Source organism: Grampus griseus (assembly GCF_964374135.1).
Source record: "Grampus griseus genome assembly, chromosome: 12".
In the NCBI taxonomy this organism is placed as follows: domain Eukaryota; kingdom Metazoa; phylum Chordata; class Mammalia; order Artiodactyla; family Delphinidae; genus Grampus; species Grampus griseus.
Window position 1 is genome coordinate 48,039,295 of NC_139006.1, and position 25,105 is coordinate 48,064,399.

General features: G+C 42.3%; 1 protein-coding gene across 1 annotated transcript in view; it reads right to left on the minus strand.

Annotated features, from left to right (window-relative positions):
* KLHL14 (kelch like family member 14) overlaps window positions 1-16,259 on the minus strand; it is a gene marked incomplete at both ends in the record, with an annotated part of 97,403 nt that extends 81,144 nt beyond the window's left edge. The window contains one exon of the mRNA XM_082668441.1: window positions 15,331-16,259. Within this exon, the coding sequence (XP_082524567.1) occupies window positions 15,331-16,259 (929 nt within the window). The remainder of the gene's footprint in view (window positions 1-15,330) is intronic.
* Between the last annotated feature and the right edge of the window lie 8,846 nt (window positions 16,260-25,105).

Genomic DNA, 25,105 nt, shown 5'->3' on the forward strand with positions numbered 1-25,105 from the left:
GTGGAGACGATGAAGTGTGGCTTGTGGGATCCAGCTTAGGGACACCCCACTGCGGTGGGTGAAACAGGAATTTCTTATCTTCCTCTTCTTTTCCTCTCCCTCCCTGTGGGGAGCCTGTTCTTTGCTGCTTCACCAACCCTGGAGGGGCTAAGTGATAAAGGAAACCCTGGCTCGAGGGATCTGCAGGATCTGGGAGGCTCTCCAACGTACCCCCAGGAAGGGGAATTTGCAGAAGCCCCTGAGGCTCACCGATCAGCCAATCCCTGACACTGTCCTTTACAATCATCAGATCTCTGACAGGCAGAAACAAATTATTCTGGGAAAATTCACCACATTCTCTGAAGCTGAATTGTGGACTCTATACTGTGCAGCTTGAATTATCCTGAAAATTCTCTAGCACAGTAGGTACCCAAATTTCATCATCCGGAAACAAATCCCCAGAGTCCGGTAATTCCAATAACTTTCCCTAAGACTCATTTCCCTTTTTCTCATGTCAGTGAATCTGATTTCTTTTAACTTTGCAACAAATTTTCCTTAAACTTATCTTCCAGTAAATCGCAATCAGTATTTTCTTCCATCGTCCATAGATACGTAGCAAATTGGAAAACAGAAGCATCTGTTTAGTCTTGTGATTTTCACAGTGTGGTCCCAAAATCACCCAGGAAGTTGTTAAATATGCAGGTTCCTGGGTCCACGCTCCAGATCAATCTATTTAGAATCTCTGGGTAGGACTAGGGAAGATATGTTTCAATAAAAAAGTTCTATGGTTGATTCTTCAAAGAACTACTGATCTATGGGCTTCCCTGGTGGCGCAGTGGTTGAGAGTCCGCCTGCCAATTCAGGGGACACGGGTTCGTGCCCCGGTCCGGGAAGATCCCACATGCCGCGGAGCGGCTGGGCCCGTGAGCCATGGCCACTGAGTCTGCGTGTCTGGAGCCTGTGCTCCGCAACGGGAGAGGCCACAACAGTGAGAGGCCTGCGTACCACAAAAAAAAAAAAAAAGAACTACTGATCTAGGCAAGATTTTATGGGACTGAGGAAAACAGATCTGTACTTTTTTTTTCTCTTCTAGGTTTGTATTATTGGAGGATCTATCAACACATTGCTGACTTGGATAATTGCTCATCTGCCTAGATAATTTTGCCTTATAGATCTAGTTGAAAAGTAACATTTCAGTTAGTGCCTCGAACCTGTTTTATAATTCCTTGTGTTCTGTTCTTGGCCCTTGTTTTAGACTGAATGGTGTTGTCTCCAAATTCTTATGTTGAAGCCCTAACTCCCAATGTGACTGTGTTTGGAGATAAGGCTTTTAGGAGGTAGTTAAGGTGAAATGAGGTCATAAGGGTGGGGCCCACATCTAATAGAACTGGTGTCCTTATAAGAAGAGGAAGAGACACCAGAGTTTCCCTTCTTCTTCTCCCCACCCCACCCCCCAACTCTGCATACAGAGGACAGGCCATGCAAGCACACAGTGAGAAGGCAGCTGTCTAAAAACCAGGAAGAGAGCCCTCACCAGAAACCAGCCCTGCTGGATCTTGATCTTGGACTTCCAGCCTCTAGAACTGTGAGAAAACAAATTTCAGTTGTTTAAGTTACCTAGTCCATATTTATTCTGTTATGGCAGCTCGAGCGGACTAATACAGTCCTTAACAGAACTAACCAGCCAACAGAAACACAGGGCAGAATGATGCCAATGGCTCTCACACTCGTTTTTGGGAATTGACACTTGAGAAGGAGGCTTCAATGGTCAAAACCTGCACGACTGCTTTAAGAAAGGATCGTCTTAATTTCACCACACAACAGCTGTATTTTATAGCAGCCAACCTCACCGTATGGAGAATTTGGAATATGGGAGGCAGACTCCTTATCTCCTCCTCTGCTTGGTGCTCGCCTACTTACATATGCAGTAAATGTTAATGGTTAACAATGTTCCAATGAAGGGAGGGCGACCAGGAGGGATAAGAACAGATATGGATAAAGGAGAGAAGTGATTCCCATAAGCTTTTGTAGCAGACTCTAATTAGTGTCTGTAAAGCTATAGACATACATTTCTTTGTGCTTTCAGACATTTTAAACGTTTCTCATGCTCTGAGATTCTAAAGTTTCCTTGCCATAAAAAATGGGAAGCACTCTCCACAAAAATCTTTCTGAGGTGAGATTATTCTTTCTAGGTCAAAAAGACTATCGTGTTCTGGAACCTGGGCTCTCAGTTTGACTAGGCTGATGCAAGACTTGAGGGGCTTCTTCCTGTACAGGGGGTGCCCCTTCCTTGGAATGGGTTTTTGCTTGCTGCTGCCTAACTCTGGAGCAATCACAGATCTTGAGTTTGAGTGCAACAAAGTGGTGTTTAACTATTTCAGTTTTTGCTTTGTCTGCTTTCTCTTTCCAAATTTTGAATATAAGAATGTCTGAGGGTTTCCCTGGTGGCGCAGTGGTTGAGAGTCCGCCTGCCGATGCAGGGGACATGGGTTCGTGCCCCGGTCCGGGAAGATCCCACATGCCGCAGAGCGGCTGGGCCCGTGAGCCATGGCCGCTGAGCCTGCGCGTCCGGAGCCTGTGCTCCGCAACGGGAGAGGCCACAACGGTGAGAGGCTCGCGTACCGCAAAAAAAATAAATAAATAAATAAAAATAATGTCTGAGTGACAGATGAAGTTTATTGGGCTTCTCAGGGTTCTGAACTGACTACCTTGAATTAGGTATCTTCTCTATAATTCTGCCGAGGGAAGAAGGTGCCTGCCTTCTAAACACACAAAGTGACTAGTTTAGGCAATTATCTGCTTACCTGGGATCTGTTGGTAGTGCTACTAAAACCTATGAAGTTATCACATGCTTTTAATAACACTTGGTCCCTTTGAATAGCTAGATAAGAAATCCACGTTAAAATTTCTACTGCTTTGCACTCAGATCTATGATGGTGGCCTCAAGTCTTCTTTGTCGTGTAATAGACATGTAACTCTTTTAACAGAAAGCAAGAATTTGATTGTTCAAAGAGATTCATAATCAAAATAGAAATTGTTCCATCTGGAAGCATAAACATTAAGCTCAGGAAATGATTTGCTGAACATTCTGCCACATCCATACACTCAAAGCAAGAGTTAGTGAAGTAACCTATGGGAATTCCTTGGCGGTCCAGCGGTTAGGGCTCCACGCTTCCACCGCCGTGGGCCTGGGTTCAATCCCTGGTCAGGGAACTAAGATCCCACATGCTGCATGGTGCAGCCAAAAATAAAATAAATGAATAAATTAAAAACTTAAAAAAAAAAGAGTCAGTGAAGTAACCTAACCTACTAAGAGCAGTAAAAGTAATTTCTTGTCAAGAGCAGTTGATATTTTTTGTCCCTAAGGAAAACTGCAAGGACACTGTAGCAAAGGAAGATGAAACCGGACAAGTTATTCTCATGATGAATTTAGCTCTTCCATGTCAAAAACTGCCTTGGTGATACGTATAGGGAAGCCCTCAGTTGAATGTCAGCCATGACTGAAAATCCTGGGCTGTGCTGTTTCCTGCTCACCCCCACAAGGAACACTTTTGCATCCCCTTTCGAATAAGAGCATCTGTTTTTCAGGTTTTATTAAAACATTTCTTCTTCTTCTTCAGTGGTTCTTATGAGTCATCACTGTCTTGGCAGTCAAAGAATTTTACCTCATTTCCCTAAAAGAATTATTGCATAAACATAGTTTGAATAAAACGTTCTGATGTGCCTTTAAGACAATGTAAATAAATAACTTGAGTAATAAATATTTTTTCTTTGAATAAAAGATTTGCTACACCAAGTGCAACTACCACTTGAGGAATATAATGCCTAAATCAACATAAAGCCAAAATACTCAAATGAAGAAGAAAACAAACACCAACCACAGATAGTTTCCTCTGCCACACTAAAAACCAAGAATTTTAATAAGACATATGTGCCTCATGAAAGTATCTAGAGAATTTTCCACTGTACATGTGCATGCGTTTGATTTTCATTTTTGTCAAATGGAATACCCAATTCCTGCAGAAGGTGCCCCCAGCTGTGATCTAGGAACCATAAGAAGCCCTCCTAAAAATGCCAAAAAGACTCTTACGACTCAATAAGAAAAAGAAATAACCAAACTAAAAAATGGCCAAAGGATTTGAAAAAAACTTTTCTCCAAAAAATATACAAGTGGTTAATAAACACATGAAAAGATGCTCGGCATGATTAGCCATTAGGGAAATGCAAATCACAGCGAGATAGCACTTTGCATCCATTAGGATGGCTACAGTCAAAAAGGCAGGTATTAAGTGTGGGCGCGGATGTGGAGAAATGGGAGGCTTTATACACTGCTAGTGAGAATGCAGTGCAGATGCTTTGGAAAACATTCTGACGGTTCCTCAAAAAGTTAAACATCTGTTCAGTGTTAACTGATACCATAAGACCCAGCAAATTCCACTCCTAGGTATGTATCTAAGAGAACTGAAAACATATGTTCACACAAAAACTTGTACATAAATGCTCATAGCAGCATTATTCATAATAGTAAAAAGTGGAAACAAACCAAATGTCCATCCACGAATGGATAAAGTGTGCTTTATCCATACAATGGAATATTATTTAGCCATAAAAAGGAATGCAGTACTGTTACATGCTACAACATAGATGAACTTTGAAAACTTATGCTGCATGGAAGGAGCCACCTCCAGAGACCATATATTGCATGATGCCATATTCCACACGAAAAGTCCAGAATAAGGAAATCTATGGATTTATGGAGACGGAAAGTAGATTAGTGGTTGCCTACACCTGCAAGGGGCAGGGGCAGATGGGGGCTGATTGCTAATAGGTATGGGGTCTTTTTGGAGGGGGTGGTAAAAATGTTCTAAAATTAATTGTGGTGATGGTGGCAAACACTGGATATACTACAGCTCCTTGGAGTGTACACTTGAAATGGGTAAATTGTGTTGGATGTAAATTACACCTCCAAAAAGCTGTTCAACCTGAATCCACAAAGGCTTTTCTAACTTTTCCAATTGCTGACATGGATAGAACAAGGGAATGGACCAGACTCAGGACTGGCCTCAGCTCTGTAGTTTACTCAAAGGTGGATAAAACGGACACTGTCAGCTAAACCTTATCATTATCAGAGCAGCACTTGGGACCCAGACTGTGAGAATCTGGCTCTAGAATGAACATCCTGGACTCCTGGAATTAGGAGTCCTAACAAGTGAACAGAAAGGCAAATTGGATATAAACAGAACTATTCCTATAAGAATAAAAGCTATCAATGATTAAGTATTTACCGTCTGGTACTGTGTTAAGTGTAGTACATACATTCTTCCAACATTCAGAATTGCCCTGATGAGGTGGGTATCATTATCTACATTTCAGAGGTAAGCGATCTGAAAGAAGATTAAGTAAATTCCCCAAAGACAGCCAGCTTTTAAGTGGTCAAGGTGGGATTTGACCTGCATCTGTCTGAATTTTAGGTCTTAATTACTATGCAATAGAACTGTTTAAGATATTTGCACTGTAACATAACATTTTTATCTGTACCTCCTATTATGTCATAGTCTCTTTCTCTCCATACCTATATCTCCTAGCTTTATTCTGTAGTCTGTACCTACAGATGTTATTCTGGAGTGAACCCTTGTGAAAACCTTAAGACAGGGAGTTTACAGGAATTGCCACTGACAGTAGTGGTACAGTTGTCATAGTAACCAATCCACCAAATTGGTCCCTGCTAGGAGGCTCACACTTCTGCCTCTATAACACACCAGTATTGGCTGGGATCCCTCACAGTATCCATGGCCCCCTGTTAATGCATATGGGGTAGGAAGTGCCGAGGTCCTGGTGTGCATCCTAAAGCATTAAAGTTCTTCCTTCGAAGTTTCCCTCTCTGACACAGATTTTCCATTCCCTCTTCTAATCCTTTCCATTAGCCCAGGATGTTCCGGTGTGCTTGGTTCTGAGGGGTGCTAAAAATCAGGGCCAGACAGAGTCTGCTGCTTTGTTCTAAGCAGGATTTACAAAATACGACTATTTTCTTTTTGGCAAAAAACTGACCCTCCCAACCCAGTAACTCCTCACTCAGTGCCAGACTGTGAATCTTTGACTGTCCCGGCCCCACCCACACGCAAAATAGACCTTTAGCTGATAAAAACACCTCTCAGAAGCCACCGTACAGAAAATTTCAAGCTGGCAGCCCGCAGTGCGCAGTGTCTGGGGCTACGCACGCAGACACGCAAACACATCCGTCCCTCCGCATCTTTCAACGATGCCTCTACATTTTCAAGGACTCTTCTTTTCTAACCTAGGTCTTTCTCTCTTCGTCCTCCTCTCCATTTCACTGGCCTCGTCTGTCTTCAGAGGCACCTGAAGGCACATAAGGCAGGGAAGTGAAACCGACTGTAATTCTTCAGTTCACTTCTCTGCAGCCTCCAGTGAGCCAGTCTCCATACGGTGGCCCAGCTGAGCTCGGAGGAAGCTCCGGTCCCTGCGCAGGTGTAACTTACCAACCCGCTCGCAGGCGCTGTGGGAGCAGAGAGCCAGACGCGGACGCCAGAGGCTCTGCGAGCGGCAGCAAACGAAGCCCTACATCGAATGTATGAGATTAAAAAGAGGAGGGACTCTCCTCTGTGAAAGGAAGAAATGGAGACTCTCATACCTAAAAAGGCCATCATTTTCAGGAATGAAATATAAATTGCTAGAGCAATCAAAAATTCTGATTTTCCCACTTCCTTCTATGACCTTGTGTTCACCTTCGAGTCCCTCCAACTTCACTCTTAGGCCCTTAGAAGTCTGACTATTTCTGTGCTATCAGTGAAATCACAAATATGTTCAAGAGTTTTCTAGATGGGCAAAAACGTATTCAGGTAACTTTGCTTAGTGTATCTTTTAAAATTAAAAAGAAATCAATTACAACTAGCACTTTCTGTTTGGAGTTCTTTCACGTTCTGAGCTGATCCTTACCAAAACCCCAGGAAGGTGAACTATAATTCTTAACCCATTTTACTGATTTGGGACTCAGCTAAAGTAGAGCTAAGATACACACTTAGGTTTACGAATTCAAAGGCGGCAGTGTTTCCAATATAGTATTGATCATTTACTCAGTTCAAGTATAAAAGCACGCTGATTTTTCCATATGGAATTCATCCATGCAGTGGATAATCCTTGGCACAGCCCACAACTTCTTCTATGATTTGGACAACCCTCCCTGCACAATCTCTAGCCACACACACCTCCTTTCAGCCCCTGGAAGGTACCGAACTCTTTGCCGCCTGGTGTTCGTGTACGTACTCCTCTCTCAGCTTATGCCTTCCCCACCTGCAGACCCTGCCTTCCCCCAGACCCACTACTCTGGATATCTCATCTCTCAAAGTTCATCTTAAACCTCTTCTGTAGAGAAAGAACTCTTCGGCCACTCCGACAAGGTTACAGCACTGTGTTATACCGTTTCCCAGCAAATGGCACTTTTCCAATCTATAGCATGTATTACCCGTGTGATTAATCTGTGTACTTATTTCTTCTTCCTTATACGGTAAACCACGTGAAGTCACGAATGTGTCTGTCTTCTTCACTCTGTATCTCAGAGCATAGCACAGAGTTTGGTGTGTTATACATGTTCAGCATAAGTTTGGGGGATATTCCGTGGCAGAACTTCTTGTTAGTGGTAAATTCGACGCATCATCCCAAATTCCCACCGTGGGCGTGGCACGGCCATGGGCATGGGTTTAGAAAATGTGCCCAAGGTCATGAAGGTCCCCTTGTTTCTCAGGTCTGCTGCCAGCTCTAATTACACTGAGAATCAAGATTTACAAAGAATACAGTTACATTTTCATCTCCTCCTGTTGGCATAACAGACTGCCCCTTTAAACCCTGATGCTTCTGAAGCTACTGCATTATCTAGCGCAAGAACAAAGAGTTATTTATAATACATCTTAACTCAGATTACAAATATATAATTATTGAACTGAATCAAATTATAGGAGTGAAGGGTCCATGACTGACCATTTTTTTCTTGTTGAAAGATTTTTTTCTTTTGAGGAAAAGAGGTTTTTTTTCCTTTTAGTGGAACTTTGTCTATAACTCTGCAAATTATATGTTCACTATGTAGTGACTTAAATGCTTCTTAATTTGTGCTTATTAGTCCAGCAAATATTGAGCGTCTACTCTCCAAACTCTAGAATTTTCTTGCCCGTCCTCCTTTACTACTAGTTCTCTTTTTCTTTCTTTTTCAGATGGTTTATATCTTAATAATTTCTTTGATTTCCCATATTTCCTTGCATTTTTGTTACTGCTGTTTTTTCTTTTTACTTCCCTTTGATTTATTTTCTCTCTATCACAAATATTCGCTATTTTCATTTCCCAACTACAATAAGCTTTCTCTAGTGCATTTCTGCTTTACTTCTAATGCTGCAAATAGTTCTAACCTGATTGTCATTAATACTTGCGAGTAAATAAGCCCTTTTGATATTTACAGTAAAATAGACATACTCACTATATGTTACAACCGAGAGTCCTTCCCCTGGTTAACTCACTGTCCTGCCCATATCATGACAGTGCTTATTTGTTTGGTTTTTTTAAGAGAAATCATTAGTAATTCATGCATCAAGAATTAACTTGGATGTTGATGGAAATGACATAGCACTGAATATATTTTCTGAAATTCCAAATGAATGACAGAAGGCATAAACACTACAGTGTAGCAAATGTTAAAATGATTTTCTTGAAACAAAAGATAAGCAGAATAAATTTTCAATTAGACTAATCTTATTTTCTGTTATTAAAACATACGAGTATTTTTATAATTCTGGCTTCTACCTGTTGTATTTATCACCTGTAAGTATCACCAATGTGAAGAGCTTTCTCTTGTCTTCACAGAAACAAAGCTGATAGCTTCTCTAGGACTCCAGTGCACAGAAATCTAGGGGGCTGGGGGCAATCTCTTGGTTCCAATACGAGCTCCAAGGCTTTGTTTTGGTTTGTTTTATTTTCACAATTATTTTTCAGAGTTAAGCTGAAAAGTTTTTATTTTTATTGATTTATTTAAAATATATTGGCTCATCTTATTTTTAGTAAGTCAGTATCATAGTGATAATCTCAGCAATCTCATTATTTAGTCCCTTAATCTCAGAACGAATAATTGAGTATGGTAGACCAGTAGGAAAAAATCTGGGCTTTCTACTATCTTCCTCTCACTCTTCTTCATTGGTTGGGTGGTTTGAAGATGCGTTAGAGGGTTGGAACTTTTAATCACTACTGTGCTGTGGTAAAACAAAGATATGGGAGGTGTAGATTGGAGTTTGCTTTTCATAGAGGCCATATGTACAATATGCACTCATAATAAGAGACTATTCTTCAGATGATGACAATTGACTCCCAACTCAACATTATTCAGATAATTGGACAACTTACTTATTTTCTCTGAGCCTCAACTGTCTAATATGTTAAAAGATTGAAAGGACTAGAAAGAATGTAAGTAATCTGTCAAGCTCACTCATGGTAGGTGCTCAATTAGTGATAGGTACCATTATTACTGGCAAACAGCAGTTGTGTGCGTGTATGTGTGTGTGTATGTAATCATCTTTAAAATTACCTCCATTTTTATCTTTCATTGGCTTTGTCAATTCACATGAAACTGAAACAAATCCTAAGTGTCCACCACAATTATATTTAAGATCAATACGCATTCATACTGAACTCACACTTTGGGGTCAAGTCCAGGCACTTGATCCAGTCGGGGAGATAGACACATAAGCCAAACCTACAGCAGCACGCACGCTCCTCCAGCGGTTACCCACTTTGGAGAAGGCAGGGAGGTTCTATAGACATACTCAATCCAGCTGATGCACTCAGAAGTCAGGAATCCTGCCAAGAATGCCCTTTGATCACAGCAGCTGGAGATACAGGTTGGCATTTAGAAGAATAATTGGTCACATGTTCATTCATATGCCTAGATTCGTTTATTCGATACGTACATGTCAGTCTCAGAAAGCAGTGTGTTAAATGTACCTTTCCTCCTGGAAATCATTAAAATACCATATCAATGATATTAAAGCCTATTCTGAATAATGACCAATCTATGTTAGTTGGTTCTACCTCCAGTATGTTGGAAAAAAAATGAGCAACGCGTTCACTCTTTTAATTAATCACCATTTACCTTCCTGGGGTTGCTATTCAAATTCTTAAGTCTTACTACAGAAAGTTGAAATTTTAACTTAGCATGATAGAATTATTTAGATTTGAATTCCTTCCAAACAGAAGCAAGAACACCAGAGGGATTCTTTCCACTAGAATAAGGGCAAAATTTTGTGTCCATTTTGTTCACTGATGTATCCCAAGTGCCTAAAATGGGTTTTGGCAAACTATGACTCACAGAACAAATCCAGCTTGCCTCCTGTTTTTATACGGCACCCCCCCAACACAAAATGGTTTTTAGATTTTCAAATGGTGGAAAAGAATCAAAAGAAGAATCATATTTCATAACATGTGAAAATTACATGAAATTTCAATGCTCACAAATGAAGTTGTATTGTAACGTAGCCATGCTCATTCATTTACATATTGTCCGTGGCTGTTTGTGCTACCAAGGAAGAGTGAAGTAGCTGCAACAGAGTTAGTGTGACCCTGAAGCCAAGTATAATTACTATTTGACCTTTTACAGAAACAAAAAAGCTGACCTTTGGTCCAGAATAATACATGTCCTTAACTTCTTTTAAAGTCAGATACATTAAAATTTAACCCTCACAAATGTCTTTCCAAAAAGGAAGTCTTAAACCTACATATAACTCTAGGGTCAATCACCAGATTATATGATAGAATAGAGAGGCTCATAGTAAGAAGCAGAACACCATGGATGAGAACACGGACTCAAGAGCCACAACTGCTTGGGCTCAGACTTGGGCTCTACCACTTACCAGCTGTGCAGTCATGGGCAAAATGCTTAACTTTTCTGTGCATCAGTTTTTCTATGCATAAAATGAAACAAATGATGGTACCCATCCCTTAGGGTTATCATGAGCATTAAATAACTTAATATTTGTAACAGGCTTAGAATATCACCTGGTATGAAGTAACTGTTGTAAGTAAAGTAACATTTTTCACTGTATTTTTAAGATAAGAAATTTGAGATACTTAGAAATTAGCTAAGGTAATGAGTGAGCCTCAGTGTGTTCATAAGTATGGGGGAAAAAACAAAGATGAGTTAAAATTTGAACATGTCCACTATTGTCAGTAAGTCCTCTGAGCCAATGCAATGCACTAATATCTACTCTAATTGCTTTTTGATTGTAGGATATAACTATTTGGCTCCCATATCTGTGATATAATTTTGTAATCAATGGTCCTGTTTTAGATAATAAACAAATTGTATTCTGAATGGTTGAGTGACTTCTGATACAAAATCTAACTACCTAACAAGTTCTTATCTGAGGGTATCTAATTGACATAAAGGGAAATCACAATTTAGAGGATGCGAGGACACAAGATTAGTTTGCTTTGTTAAGGTTGTTATTCAGGTCTTAGGAAGGGAATCAATAGAAAATATTGTCCTACATTTAAAGAAACATTTTCTAAGCACCAAAACCAGGAATCAAAACTGTGCCTTAAGGAATTCTAATGGCTTTTTAATCATTGCAAGTCATTTTAGCAAATAGATAATTAGTATTTCTGATGTTTAAATAGATTTTTACATTAATTTATATGAAATCTTTAAATAGACTGTTTTGCAGAAAGTGAAATCTTTATAAGGTAGCCTTTTATCATCTATAAAATATAATCTCTTCAAAATTATACTTCAATACAGGCTTGTATACAGGACTGTAACAGCTGGATAGCTGACAGAGCCAGCAGGCCCCAGCTGGCATGCTAAATCCAGACTAAATCCAGACTAAATCCAGACTAAGGTGGGAAATTTTAAAAATATAATTATTTTTATGAATGCTTTTCTATTACACGTGTTCTCCTGGAGGAGGTTCAATGGACTTTGGTTATGTGCAATAGTAACATAGGTTGAAGAACTTTTGGTAAAATGTAACACTGAGGCTGTCTTATTTTATAATTTTAGTTCCTTCAACTTTCACTAAACATTTATTTAACTGTTACATTGTGGGAGGTGCAATGAAAATGTAAAAGAGAAGTTAATTAAGCCAGTCCAATTTGATTTATTTGGGACAATTACTAAATTATGCATAAAAATTTTTTAAATACAAATAAAAAAACTTTTTGGGTTACTTAAGCTAAACTTACACTACAAGTCTTTTGATACTTACTTCTTAATGCACTAAATGTTGCATGTCATGTCACTCTATTAAATTTTTTTGCTTTAGAAGCCTTTAATAATGACTTTCCCAGAAACTTTTTCAAAACTTATTTCTTAAGTGTCCCATTTCTTGCAATAAAGCAATATGAAAATAAGAAATAAGACTTCAAAATATTTTAATTTTTGTCCATCCAGGTCCTGTGGTCTTAAATTAGTTATGTATATACTTTAATATAAGATAATAAGTCTATTATTTTTAATATCCTTAATGCTTAGTTTGCTAAAATAAAATATGAATCCGAGTATAAATGTCATAATCAGAAAAACTAAGCAATTAGGATAAAAATTAAATTAATTTGCATATTTATAAAGCCTCTATGCTTGGTTTGCTTTATTTTTCTAGACTTAATAAAAATTGAAAATTACTCAATAATTTAAAAAATATTTAAAATATTGTTATTATATTAATAGCCCTACATTCTATAGATAACATGTATTCTTAAACAAGTAAATTCCTTCTGAAGTTATTCTATATGCTTGTATTTTGAACTTATTCCAACAGACTGGCCAATTTAAATTTTCCCACTCCTCTGAATTTGAGGAACTCTTTCATATTTAGACTACAGGTGGATAAAAAGTAATAAATACAATGCCCTTCCATTCAATTGTCTTCAATAAAAGTGATGCAATTTCAAAAACAATTGTTTAACACATTTATCCCTCTGTTAGACTACATGTAAGACTGAGAGAACATTTTTATATTGCTCTGATGCTATAACAAATGGGCTGATATCATACTATTGGTTGCAACTTACAACATTTTTGTCTACATTTAAGTTAAGATCTTGGTGGTTATTCTTGCATTCTTTCTGTGAATTAAAATTAGAATAATGTAATTAGTCCCTGAAATTAAAATGCTTCAGTTACTAATAATGGAACAAAGTCTAAATTATATTACTTTGAGATCAACAATAGGTTCACATGAACTATTTTCCGTATCTTCCGCTTTTAAAGGAAAATACAGTTTTCTTCCTATGGCAGAAGTATCAGATTCTTGCAGCATCCATGACACTTGTAAGCATTCAGTGGTCAGACGCCACTACATATCCTTCAAATGATATGGCCCAGTGAAGCTGGACGGTGTCGTCACGGAGCCAGGCAGCCTAGTATCTCAGCCATCCACCAGGACAGAGCCAGCAGGCCCCAGCTGGCATGCTAAATCCAGACTAAGGTGGGAAATGGATTTTGCATTTTGAAAGTCAACTCTTCCAACACTGAAACCTAGGACATATTTATCAGGTAAAAGTGCAATGAGGACTTCAAGCTTATTTATTGGATCAAATTTATAATGCTTATTTCCCCAAATTACTCTTAGAACAAGTTAAATCTTAATTTTATTATCCTTCTGAGTTTCTGAATTTATACTAGATTGTACATTTAAAAAATATGAATAAATGTATGTTCAGGACTATAACTTAATAGTATGATACATGCTAAGTTAAGTATATTTGTAAGTCACAAAAGTTAAAATAACAGAATATTGATCACCAATGTTCCTTGGTGTGGTAACATTTGCCTGTCACATTAAGCTTACCATCTTGATTTTTAGGCAAATTGGAACTCTTACAAAACAAAAATACATTCCATGTTATTGTCGCTTGGACTCCTGTGTTCACTATTCAATCACATGAGTTTGGATCCTCGTTTGTGTTATTGTCTTAACTGTCATGTTCTGACACTACAATTCATTTCTTGAAAATAGTAGAAAAATCAACTTACAAGATTTCTAAGTTCAAGATTTCCCATGCCTCCCGTGGGCCTCACCTGAATACAAGTGCTCCCTAAACAACTGTAGAGAATATCTTCCAGTTTCCTAAAAGTTTAGTTACCTAGGTCTGGTAGAAACATCATGATGGAAAAAATAAACATTTAATTCCATAAGGCTGCAGAAAGTGGACCCCATGTTTAAGACATTGTTCTGAGTGGGAAAAGGCCATGGTGGATTCTTAAACTGTGTACTTTCTAACATAGCACTTAGGTGGATTAGACTGGGATAGCCTGGCATCTGGAATCATGATGTTTTATCATGAGAAACTGAGAAGATACTGTTTCTCTTTTGTAAAAAGAGAAAGCAACCCTCTGCTAGGGCTCATTAAAAAAGGCGTTTAAAATTGGAGCCAATAAAACATGATTGCCAATTTCAACAGTCTTTTTGTTTTTTTAATCTCAGCAGCATTTTTCAAAGGCATTGTTTCTCTCTCAACTTTGACAGGAAATCCCACGTTCAATACACACAGGGGACACATTCCAAATAGCAACAACAACAACAATAACAACTCTCCAACTTCTTTGTGACTTCAGAGCAGGCGTACAAACCTAACTGCAGCTAGATGACCTTCCCCTCCTCTCAGTTTTCAACTGTGCTTCCCTCTGACATGGGAACTACTAGGCAGGATTCACTCTGACATCCCGAATCCTCTTGCTTTGCTGTAAGGAAAGGTTTTGCTTTTTCATAAGATAGAAAAGTTTGCCTGGGTATGGGATGCCAGAATTTCTAACAGCGACCCTAAAAGACAAAGCCTTTCAGAGCTCTAAGCAAACCCCAGTCGCTGAAAAACAGAAAATAACTTGAGTGTCAGAATGAATGAAAGCTTTCCTCCTCGAGCATCGCCTGGCACTTCTGCTTGCCCAAGGCAGGAAAGAGGGGGACTGGGGTGGGGACTTCTCATCACAGAACCCTTTTTCTTAAGTAAGCATATTTTGAGATGTAGAGGGAAGCCTGGATAAAAAGGGCTCCAAGGCTGTACTTCTAACTGCCTGGCCTTTGACCCCACCTGCCTGTCAGTTTCAGCCCGCAAGTCCCACATCTCCGGCTCTGGGGATATTGAGAACTTGGGCTTTCTAGAGCTCGGGGATACTGTGAGGCCAGTTTCCTGTTGACCTTTCAGGGACTCTGAAATCAACTTTCCCCACACAGTCTGAACTGTTTGTTTTCAGCCTGCCTGAGCCTCCCGCCCAGCCCACCCCTATCCTCCTCCTGCCTGCCCCCACCCCTCCCTCCGGCCTCTCGCCTCTTCCCCCCCACCCCCCGCTTTGTTGTCTCATACCTGCTGGCCAGGCTCTGCCTGCAGTGCTGCCTGAAGGGCATCAGGTGGTAGTTCATGGCGTCCAGCAGCAGCTTCTGGCAGACCGGGTCGGTGCGCATGAAATCCACTGACTGGACCCGCTCCACCAGCTCGGGGGCCGGGATGAGCGCGAAGCGGAGGCGCTTCATGAGGTCGGGCGCGTACTGCATGCGGGTCTCGCGGTCGTGCTCCAGCCACAGCACGGACATCTGGAAGAGCGCCAGCTCCGACTCCACGGGGGGCGGCAGCGAGTCCAGCAGGGCGCGCATCTCCTCGAAGTTGAGCAGCAGCACATCCTCCACCAGGTACTTGTTGGCCAGCTTCTTGGTCTCCTCCAGGCCGTGCAGTGCGGCGATCTTGCACACTTGCTTGTAGTTCTGCACCGAGATCTGGTCGTTGAGGAACTGCACGCAGAGCTTGGTGACCTGGGGGATGTGCAAGATCTTGCTGACCGACAGCACCTCCTCCACCGTGTCCAGGGAGAGGGTCACGTTGGCCGTGTAGAGGTACTCGAGCACCAGGCGCAGCCCGATGGACGAGCAGCCCTGCAGCACCAGGTTGTTGATGGCCCGAGGACTGGTCAGCAGCTTGTCGTCGGGGGAGGAGGAAGGAGTCCCCGGCTCCTCCTGCGGCGGCGGCGGCTGTTGCTGCGGCGGCTGCTGGTCCTTGGGGGGCCCCAGACCGTCCTGGCCGCCGACCCCTCCCCCGAGAGGGGGGTGACTGGAGAAAAGCGATCGGAAGTACTGCGAGCAGGAGGCCAGCACGGCCTTGTGGCAGTGGAACTGCTGGCCCTGGGCCGTCAGGGTCACGTCGCAAAACAGCTGCTTCCTCCACAGCAGATTGAGGCCGTGCAGCAGGTTGTCGCTGTGGCTGGGGTCGAAGGTGGAGGTCCGGTCCCCGGATCTGGACATGGCGAGCTGACTCGGCGCACCTGGCTTTAAACCCTCCTCCGACCTGGCAGACAGGGGTGGGGGATGGGAGGGAGGGGAGAAGGGTAGTGGAGGGGGTGGGGTGGGGTCGGCGTGGGGACGGGTGTGGAGGGGAGGGGAGGGGAGGGCGAAGAACCACAATCAGTGCTCAGCTTGGCCTCCGGACCCCGACCCTCGGAGGAGGTCTGAAGGCGCTGGATCCGTGAGCGCCACCAGAAGGGCCCTGTCCGGGGTCCGGGCGCCCGTTCTGCTCCCTACTACGCCTCCCGCCACCGCCCACACACTTCGTCCCCCACTTTCCTAAAACCACCCGGGCTCGGCTCTTGGCAGCGACAGCGGTGGCAGCAGCGACGGCAAAGTGGCGGCTGAGGCCGAGACACCCTGTGGGCTCGTGTCCATGCCCGGCCGGGGCGGGGAGAGGCCGGGGAGTGGGGAGCCGGGGGGTGGTCCGAGAGAGCAGAGGCGACCGTCGGCGGAGCTTCCAGGTCAACTCGCGCCCGCAGCTTTGCTTTTCGCAGTTGGTCCAGTTTTGGGGGGTGGGAACGGGGACACGACAGGCGTGCGGGCGGGCAATACTTAGCCCTCCAAAAGCTGGGGACCCCTTCGATTAGCCGTGCTGCCCCGAGAAACTCCTAGACTAATAGTCTGAGGGAGCAGATAAAGCCCTTTCTTCTCCCGGGAAAGTGCAGCGGAGCGCGGTGAGGACCAGCTCAGTGGACTAGGCAGAGGCGGGAGCTGTCCTTATCAATTCTAGCTCATTTCCCTCACCCCGGCCCTGCCTGCTTCCCTGCTTCGCAAACTGTTGGCTTCCCAGTCACCACTCAGTTTTGCTAATTTTCCAGAGACGCCTTTAAACCTGGCAGGAGAATCCCTCCAGCCCCAGACCCCCTCTCCCCCGCCTTCCCCCACCTCCTGCATTTCAAAGCGCGGAAGTTCGGGCGTGTATCTCCCCTTCCCCCGCGGGGCGGCACCGAGGAAGATGAGGAGGAAGGCAGTGGAGCTACTGGGGTGGATTTAGAGCAAGAGCCGGCAGACCCGATGGGATTCGTGTGGACCGTTCTCCCTCCCAGGCACTGGGCGCAGTGGCTTTAACTCCTGTAACTATGAGAAGTTCAAGTTAACCGGCAGGTGTTGGGGGAGGGGCTGGGGGCTATCCGATGGTGGGGGGGCACGCAGTTCGGCGCGGGATCTCTGGATCCAGCGTTGCCGCCGAAGCCGCAGCTTCCTTCAGAGCCCCTCAGCACAGCCCCCCCACCCCGAGCCCCCCAACTCGGGCACCCCGACTCCCCCGGCCCTGGAACTACTTGTGCAAAAAGTCTGAGCCGCCCGCATCCAGGCGGAGGAGGGCAGGATGGGGGGGGGGGGCGGCGAGATCGATGCGCCAGGTCCTTAACGTGTAATTGCACCTTCTAGGGCTGAGCAGAAAGGGACCCTTTGCCCACACCCGGCCCGCGCGCCCGCCAGCCCGGGAGAACCGCCGCCGCCGCCGCCGCCGCCGCCGCCGCCGCCCGGCTCAGAGGGATCCCGCCGGACCTGCGCCTTCCACTGCGGCTCACTCTGCCCTGCCTGGCGCCAGTCCTGGATCGCCGGCTTCCTATTTCCACCGGACTGGGCTCCTCTCGACTCACTTTATCATCCCGTTCCAGGTGGACCCTAATCTCCCGCGAGCTCCCTCCCCCAGCAGCATCCGACCCCCCCCCCCGCCCCCAAAGCTCTGGCTCTCCTGAAACATCTCCCAGAGTCTCTCCCTTTAAGTGGACTCGGTCATACCTCCCTCTCGCTCTCCCCGCTTCGTTGTCTTCCCCCCCACCCCATCTTTTCCTATTCCCTTTCCTTCTTGCTCTCCTCCTTTGCCTTCCCCCCTCATCTGCTTATTTCTTGCAATAGGAGTTTTATTCTTTATGAGCGTTTGCCACACAATCACCCCCCACCCCTCTGAAAGACTCCCTTCCCGTCCCTCCCCACGCGGCCAACAACCCAAAAGACACAACAAAATACACACACAAGGCAGACACAAGGCCAGAAACTTACCTGCTTTCAACCAGCTGCAAAGTCAAGGCTCACTTAAGCTCCCCCCCAAAATCAATTGTCCTTCCTTTTTAAAGGTTTGCTCTCTCCTTGGGAGGGGGGAAAACACCTTCAGGTTCCCAACTCCGGGCAGTCACTCTTTACAATTTATTTTGTCGTACATCATTTGATCACCATGAATTAGCAACAGCAAGAAAATGTAGGAGAGGGAGAAAAGAGAGAAAGAGAGAGGGAGAGAGAGAGGGAGAGAGGGGAGAGAGAGAGAGAGAGGGAGCAGAGCTTTCTGCAAGAGAAGAAGAAGAAAAAATGTACGTGTGACAAATTATGCTACCAAGAAACAACACATCATTATCCTTGGGCCTGGGGCTCAGTGAGTCGTAACGAGAGTAATAGGAAATCCACGGTTGGGGAGAGAAACGGTCGTGCTTGGCCAGTAGAGAGAGACCATACAGGGGGATGGATGCTGGAGAGACTCGCAAAATTATGGCTCAAGGCTATTGTAAAAATTGTCGAGCGTAAATGACTGCGATTTCAAACATCTTTGGAAGAAAGAAGGGGAAAAAGCGAGCCCCCCCTCCCTCCCTCTCCCTCTCTCTCCCTCTCTCTTCTCTCTCTCTATAAAGAACCGTCAAGTTTTAGTGCGCATTGCTAATTAGTCAATTTCTCTCTGCCTTCACAGGCTGGCGACTTCGCTGCTGAGCTGAAACTGCTAATTTCTGTGACCAGCTTTTTTCTTAGCTGTGATCTGGATGAATGAGTAGCTGTCTCACAGAGATGACAAAAATAAACTCTAATCCCCCCCAAAATTTCCACTACGTCTTTCTCATGCATAGATTTATGATCTTCAAGCGCTCTGTGCAATATGCAAACTTTTTGTGTCTGTGTATGTGCTGTTGTTTCCAGATTTCACTACATTGGTATGCTGCTTTTCCCTTTCACCTCCCCCTCACCCCTCACACTGTGAAATGCAGAAACAATCTGATCTCAAAGTATGCCAAGATGTCACTTTATAGTGTCTTGGTATTTGGGGTTTGAGTCTGACTTGGAAGTCAGGAGCCCTTGCCTAAGAGGTGAGTGGCTAAGTGTACAACGGGGGTGGGGGTGGGGGAAGTAGACAGAATAGAGGACAGCCCTTTGCTTTACATTTGTTTCCCTGTACCATTCAAGCTTTATGATCTTGTTGGAAAACATATTTTCCCTGGTTATACAGCCATCTCTGAACTTCTCTGTCAGCTCTTCAACAGTAAGGATTCAGAACTTACAATTTTTTTTTTTTACTGGAAGATTAAGCTTATTGTCAGATGTGCCTTTCAATTAGGAGTCTTTGATTTGCAGGAGCTAGAATCAAGTGCTAGGAAAACCAGCTGCAATTTCACAAATATAACCTTTAAACTTTGGAGCTTATCTGATATATAAGGTTGGCCACAGAGAGGTCACATTTTTGACCCTGCTTAGCATGCAAAAAGAACCCCAGCATGACTCTGGAATTTTTGCTGTACCAGAGATTCATGTGCATTTTGGTAGAGGACATGTTCTCTAGACTTACCTCATGATGTATTGCACCCTTACATTTATAGCCCTGCATTTTGGTTGTCAATGGGGGCTGGAGGTGTCCGAGAAAGAAGGGGAAAAAGAAGCAGAAAAAAGAAGGTATGCCCTTGAATAAAATGAACATGGAAGAAAGCTGGACTTGAGTTAGATTGAGTTTTGTTTGCTATTAAATGTATGAACATGATTCATTCTAATTGATATGTACTCTGATTAGTAAACTTATTAAAATACACATCAGCTCATTGAAAGCCTGCCTTTTTACCTTACCCTTTGATTGGTGAGAGATGGAAAGACACCTGCTTAAGGGAGGGGGAAACCTGAAAATTCTTTGGTTCAGAAATCGGGAATTCCCCATTTAAAATGATCAACATTAACATGCGTATGGGATATTTACTCTTGAATAGATGAGGAAGGATCATAGCGAAGCGTTTATCCTTCACAAAGGCCTTTCTCTATCAAGGTCCTAGATTATCTGAGGGTAAGACTACTTTATTCAGATCTTGCTGAGATGCTGCATTCTCATATTCATATTTATAATAAAAAGCTCCAATACATGATAAAATAACAGAAAAGGACTTTTTGATTAGAGCAGGGGAAGGAAAGAGAACAGATCTTCCAAATCTTCTGGCCCTTCTATGTTTTTTCTTTTTTTTTTTTTTTTTAATTTCTCTTATTTAGGTCTTGAACAGGAAGACTGTGTGACTGTAATATAACACCTTTTGGGGTTTCTGTTTCATTAGCAAGTGTGTGAAGTGTCACCAAACTCTCTGCCACGCAAAGTATAATTTTATGGTACGCTTTTGCCGTTGATCTTTTATGAACTTCCAATGAAGTATTTGGAACTAAACCCAAAGGCGAATAAGAGTATTGATCGCTTAAATTATTGCCATATTTCCATTTTATCATAAAGGAATTAGGGATTAAGGTTGTTTTGTAGACCTCGCAGTATCTTAGTTTTGAATTTATATATATATGTATATATACTTACTGATAGGATATATTGATATTGATATATAATTATGATTACTAGGACCTTTGCTGTTTTCAAACAATATAAAAGCCACATTTCAAAAATTTTAACTACTTACAATTGTAATGCTTATTTAACAACCTGGACGGAAGGGAAGGGGGACCGGTTGGGGGTTGCAATTCTAAAACAGCTGTTAAAATGAAGAGGTTAGGCTGTTTTCTTCTCGATTTTAAAGTTACACTATTTGAGAATGTTTAACATTCAGAGAAAAATTACACTTATGGCTATTTTGTAAGCAATTAAAAAAAGAATACTGATAATAAAAAAAATCCGTTCTTAATCTGTGCGTAAACCAGTGTTTATATCATATAAATTACATACCTCCAATATCTTGCCCTGGCTTTGACTGAAATTATCGCAGAACTCACAAATGATATGACACTATTTACAATAAATCCCGTTATGAAAGATTCAATTTTGCAAAAATCGGATGCTAGCTACTAAGCGTTTGTAAGTATTTGAATTTTATCTTACTTCACTGTTCAACGTACAGAAATTGCATCTGTGTGTTTGATCTGTCCTGCTGAGTACTACCAGCAGCTTGCATCTCTGCCACTATTGTTTTTAAAATGGCAGGAAGGACGTGACTAGTCGAGAGTACTCAGCGGGATGGATTTCACATGACATAAGAGGAGCCAGAATTGTCTTATAAAAAAAATTAATTATGATCATGTAGTCATCTAATTCAAACAGTCTTCACACTTTGACAGAATTATCAGATTTATTCATCAGTGAATCTGCATTTAAACTACGTACAGTGGAAAGATGCGGAAACTGCTGGCACTGAGCAGTTTAACGAGAGCTGCCCCCAGCTCTGAGCAGGCTGGTCAGCCTTCAGGGTGACAGGGACCCAGGAGAATCTGTGGTTCAGGTTGCTCCGGACCATCTCACCGGACTGGGTGAACTTAATTTTATCTTCAGAGCAGTTCAAGAAGCATTTTGCTGCCTAACAGGAAGGGACGGCCACGTTGAAACTTTACTTCTCTGGTTCTTGACTTTTCTTTTAAGATTTACGAGTTCTCCTCCAATTATATCAATATCAAAGCCTGGCCTCCCCGTGTGTCTTTCGGTTAGTAAATACTACTTCCCGTGGCCTGACCTTTCAGATTGCCACCATTGTAAAATGGGTGGACGGAGAGAGGTATTGTTCCATTTTACAATGAAATGGAGGAAGGAGGGACCTGTTGGCTCCCCAAAGCCAGGGAGTGGCAAAACCCAGACAAAACTTGCAAGTTTCTAGTGTTTTATTTTAAATCTTGGGTAGATGTGGCCTGAGATAGCACAAACCATCAGCATCAAGGAGCTTACTGAAGAACAAAAAATCTGAAATAACAATAAAAGTCAAGAAATAGTGCTATTGAGTAGCACGTAGTCAAAAGCCAATGCTTTGCTATTGCCCTGGGGTCAAATCCAACTCCTTGTCCAGCATCCTGGGTTCCCAGGATCTAGTTCTAATGCTTCTGGGAAGTCTGTTGTTAGCTGTTTTCTGAACACAACCCGCTTTCACAGCACAGTGCCAACGCTTAGGTTGTGTTCTTATCAGAGGCCTTGGTTCTCTACGTATAGAAACCGCACGTAGTTCTCAAGATTGAACTCAGATTTCTGTCCAAGGTGAAACTTCCTGGCAACTTCAAGCAGACTAATAATAGCTAATACTTATTGAGCTTATTACTTGTGTGGTAGACACTAGTCTAAATCATTCAGGTGTTTTATTTTCTTGATCCTCTTGCTAATCCTATGAGAATTTGGTAGATTGTAAGAATGGCCCCAGTCTCATATATATGTGTTAGCATACGGTATTTGTCTTTCTCTTTCTGACTTACTTCTCTCCATCCTTCCCCATAGAAACACCCCATTATAATGTGGCTTGGTTGCCCTTCGCATCAAGAGTGGAGTCTATTTCCCCACCCTTTGAGTGTGAGCTGGTTTTGTGACTTGCTTTGACCAACAGAATCTGCCAGAAATGACTTTGTGCCGGCTCCAAGTCTGAGCCTCAGGAGGCCTTGTCTAATTCAACTCTCCCTCTCTGAACCCTGCCAGGTGCGATGTGCAAAAGCCCAGGTTAGCCTGTGGCGGATGAGATACCACATGGACCAAGCCATTGCCCAGCTGACCTGATAACTGAACTCAGCTGTGTGACTGAACTTAGCCGAGGCGGAAGAACTAACACACCCCGAATTACTGCCCCACAGAACGCTGAGCTAATTAAATGACTGCCGTTTCAAGCTATTCGTTTTGGGGGTGATATGTTCCATAGTAAAATTAGCTGATAAAGAAAGGTTCTATTACTATCATTTTACCAATGAACAAAATGAGGTGCAGAGAAATCAAGTAAATTTTTCAGGGTCACACAGCATTTCAAAGGTACAGCTGAGATTCAGACCCCACAATCTGACTCTAGAGATGAGTCAGTCTGCTACACTGGCCACAAAAGAAATGCCTGCCTCCTGTGACCTACATTTATTCATTCATCAAGCATATGCCAAGTATTTATCAGACAATGTGGTAAACACTGAAGATACAATGATGAATAAAACTGCATTCTTGCCCTCGAGGGGCTAACATTCTAATGGAGGAGACAGGCAGGTAAATTACACACAGCAAGTGAGTAATTACATTGTGATAATTGCTCTAATAAGGGTATGTGTAATGAACTACTGGAGCAGAAAGGAGCAGGTTCTTAACTTTCTTATAGCACTTATTATCTGTAATATTCTTTTCACATTTATTATTTACTTCTTTGTATTATTAGTTGCTTATTTAGGAAAATATGTTTTATGATCTCAGCTAGATTATAAGTTTCTAGGGTAGAAAGAGCCTAGTGCCTGATAAAACTTCCCATGGAGCCTGACTCTGTATCTCGCCCATAGTAGTTATTCAATAAATATGTTGATGGACTATGAAAGGTAAATTTTCAAATTTATCAGGGTAACTGCAGAAAGAACAAGGAGGTATGTTATAATCAGAGACTGTGTTTGGCATTTGACTAAAGTGGTATTATTCAATTCTTTGATTATATTGACCTATTATCTAAAAATTAATAAAAGTCTTTATAATATTGTAAAGTAAACAATTTACTGTTCACAGCACATAGATAAGAGTTTGATGGGACCTCAGTGAGTGCTGCCCTCAAATCTCACCTATGGCAATCATCACTCAGCAAAGTGCTCTAAATCCTTGAAGAGAGCCGCTACTTGTATGGACATATTAAACTACTAAGCGTACATAGCACAGAACCATATTTCTAAGCCTGGACTCTGTAAGCAGATCACCTGCATTTGAATCCTAGCTCTGCCTCTTTCCATCTGTGTGACCTTGGGCAAATAATCGCTCTCTGCCCAGTTTCCCTATCTTGAGGATCAGGATAGTTGCAGCACCGCCCTCCTAGGGTTTCATGATGCTTAAATTTTTGTACGTATTTGTAAAAGTGCTTAGAACAGTTCCAGACACATAGTGTCATGTGAATGTTTGTTAAATAAAAAATAAACATATGAAGCTAAAGATTTTTTTCTTTTTCGGCTTCCTTTTTCTTTTCTGCACACTATGTCTAGTGCTCAACAAATACTGGATGGAGGAAGGAGTAATGACATCTACTTTTCTCAGGGGTGCAATGATTCATGATGCTGTTCAAGAAGCAACTGGTCACTTTAACGAAAGAACCTCTATTTTTGACTTTTCATTTTAGATATTTTATGTTACAGTTTGTTTACCTATAGTTTTAAAAGTCATCTTTCTTTTATCTTTGGGGACATTTGGCATTTCACATACATGTCTTGAGTAACTGAGATTCTAAAAAAGTAAGGATATTTATGTTTAATGATAGTTTAATGATAGATGGCAGAATATATTTCTGATTCTGAAAAGCAGCTCTTTGGCGATAGTTCTTCATGCCAATGACTGAGATGAGGGAGGATGTTGTTGCACTTCAGCTTCTGTCTTTTTTTTTATTTTAATTGGAGTATAGTTGATTTACAATGTTGTGTTACTTTCTGCTGTACAGCAAAGTGAATAAGTCATTCATATACATATTTCCGCTCTTTTTTAGATTCTTTTCCCATATAGATCATTACAGAGTATTGAGTAGAGTTTCCTGTGCTATACAGGAGGTCCTTATTATAGCTTCTGTCTTTGATGTTACCTGTGACTCTGGACAAATCACTGTTCTTCTCCAGGTCTCAATTTCCCCATATATGGAGAGAGAGAACATTTGGAGAGAGGT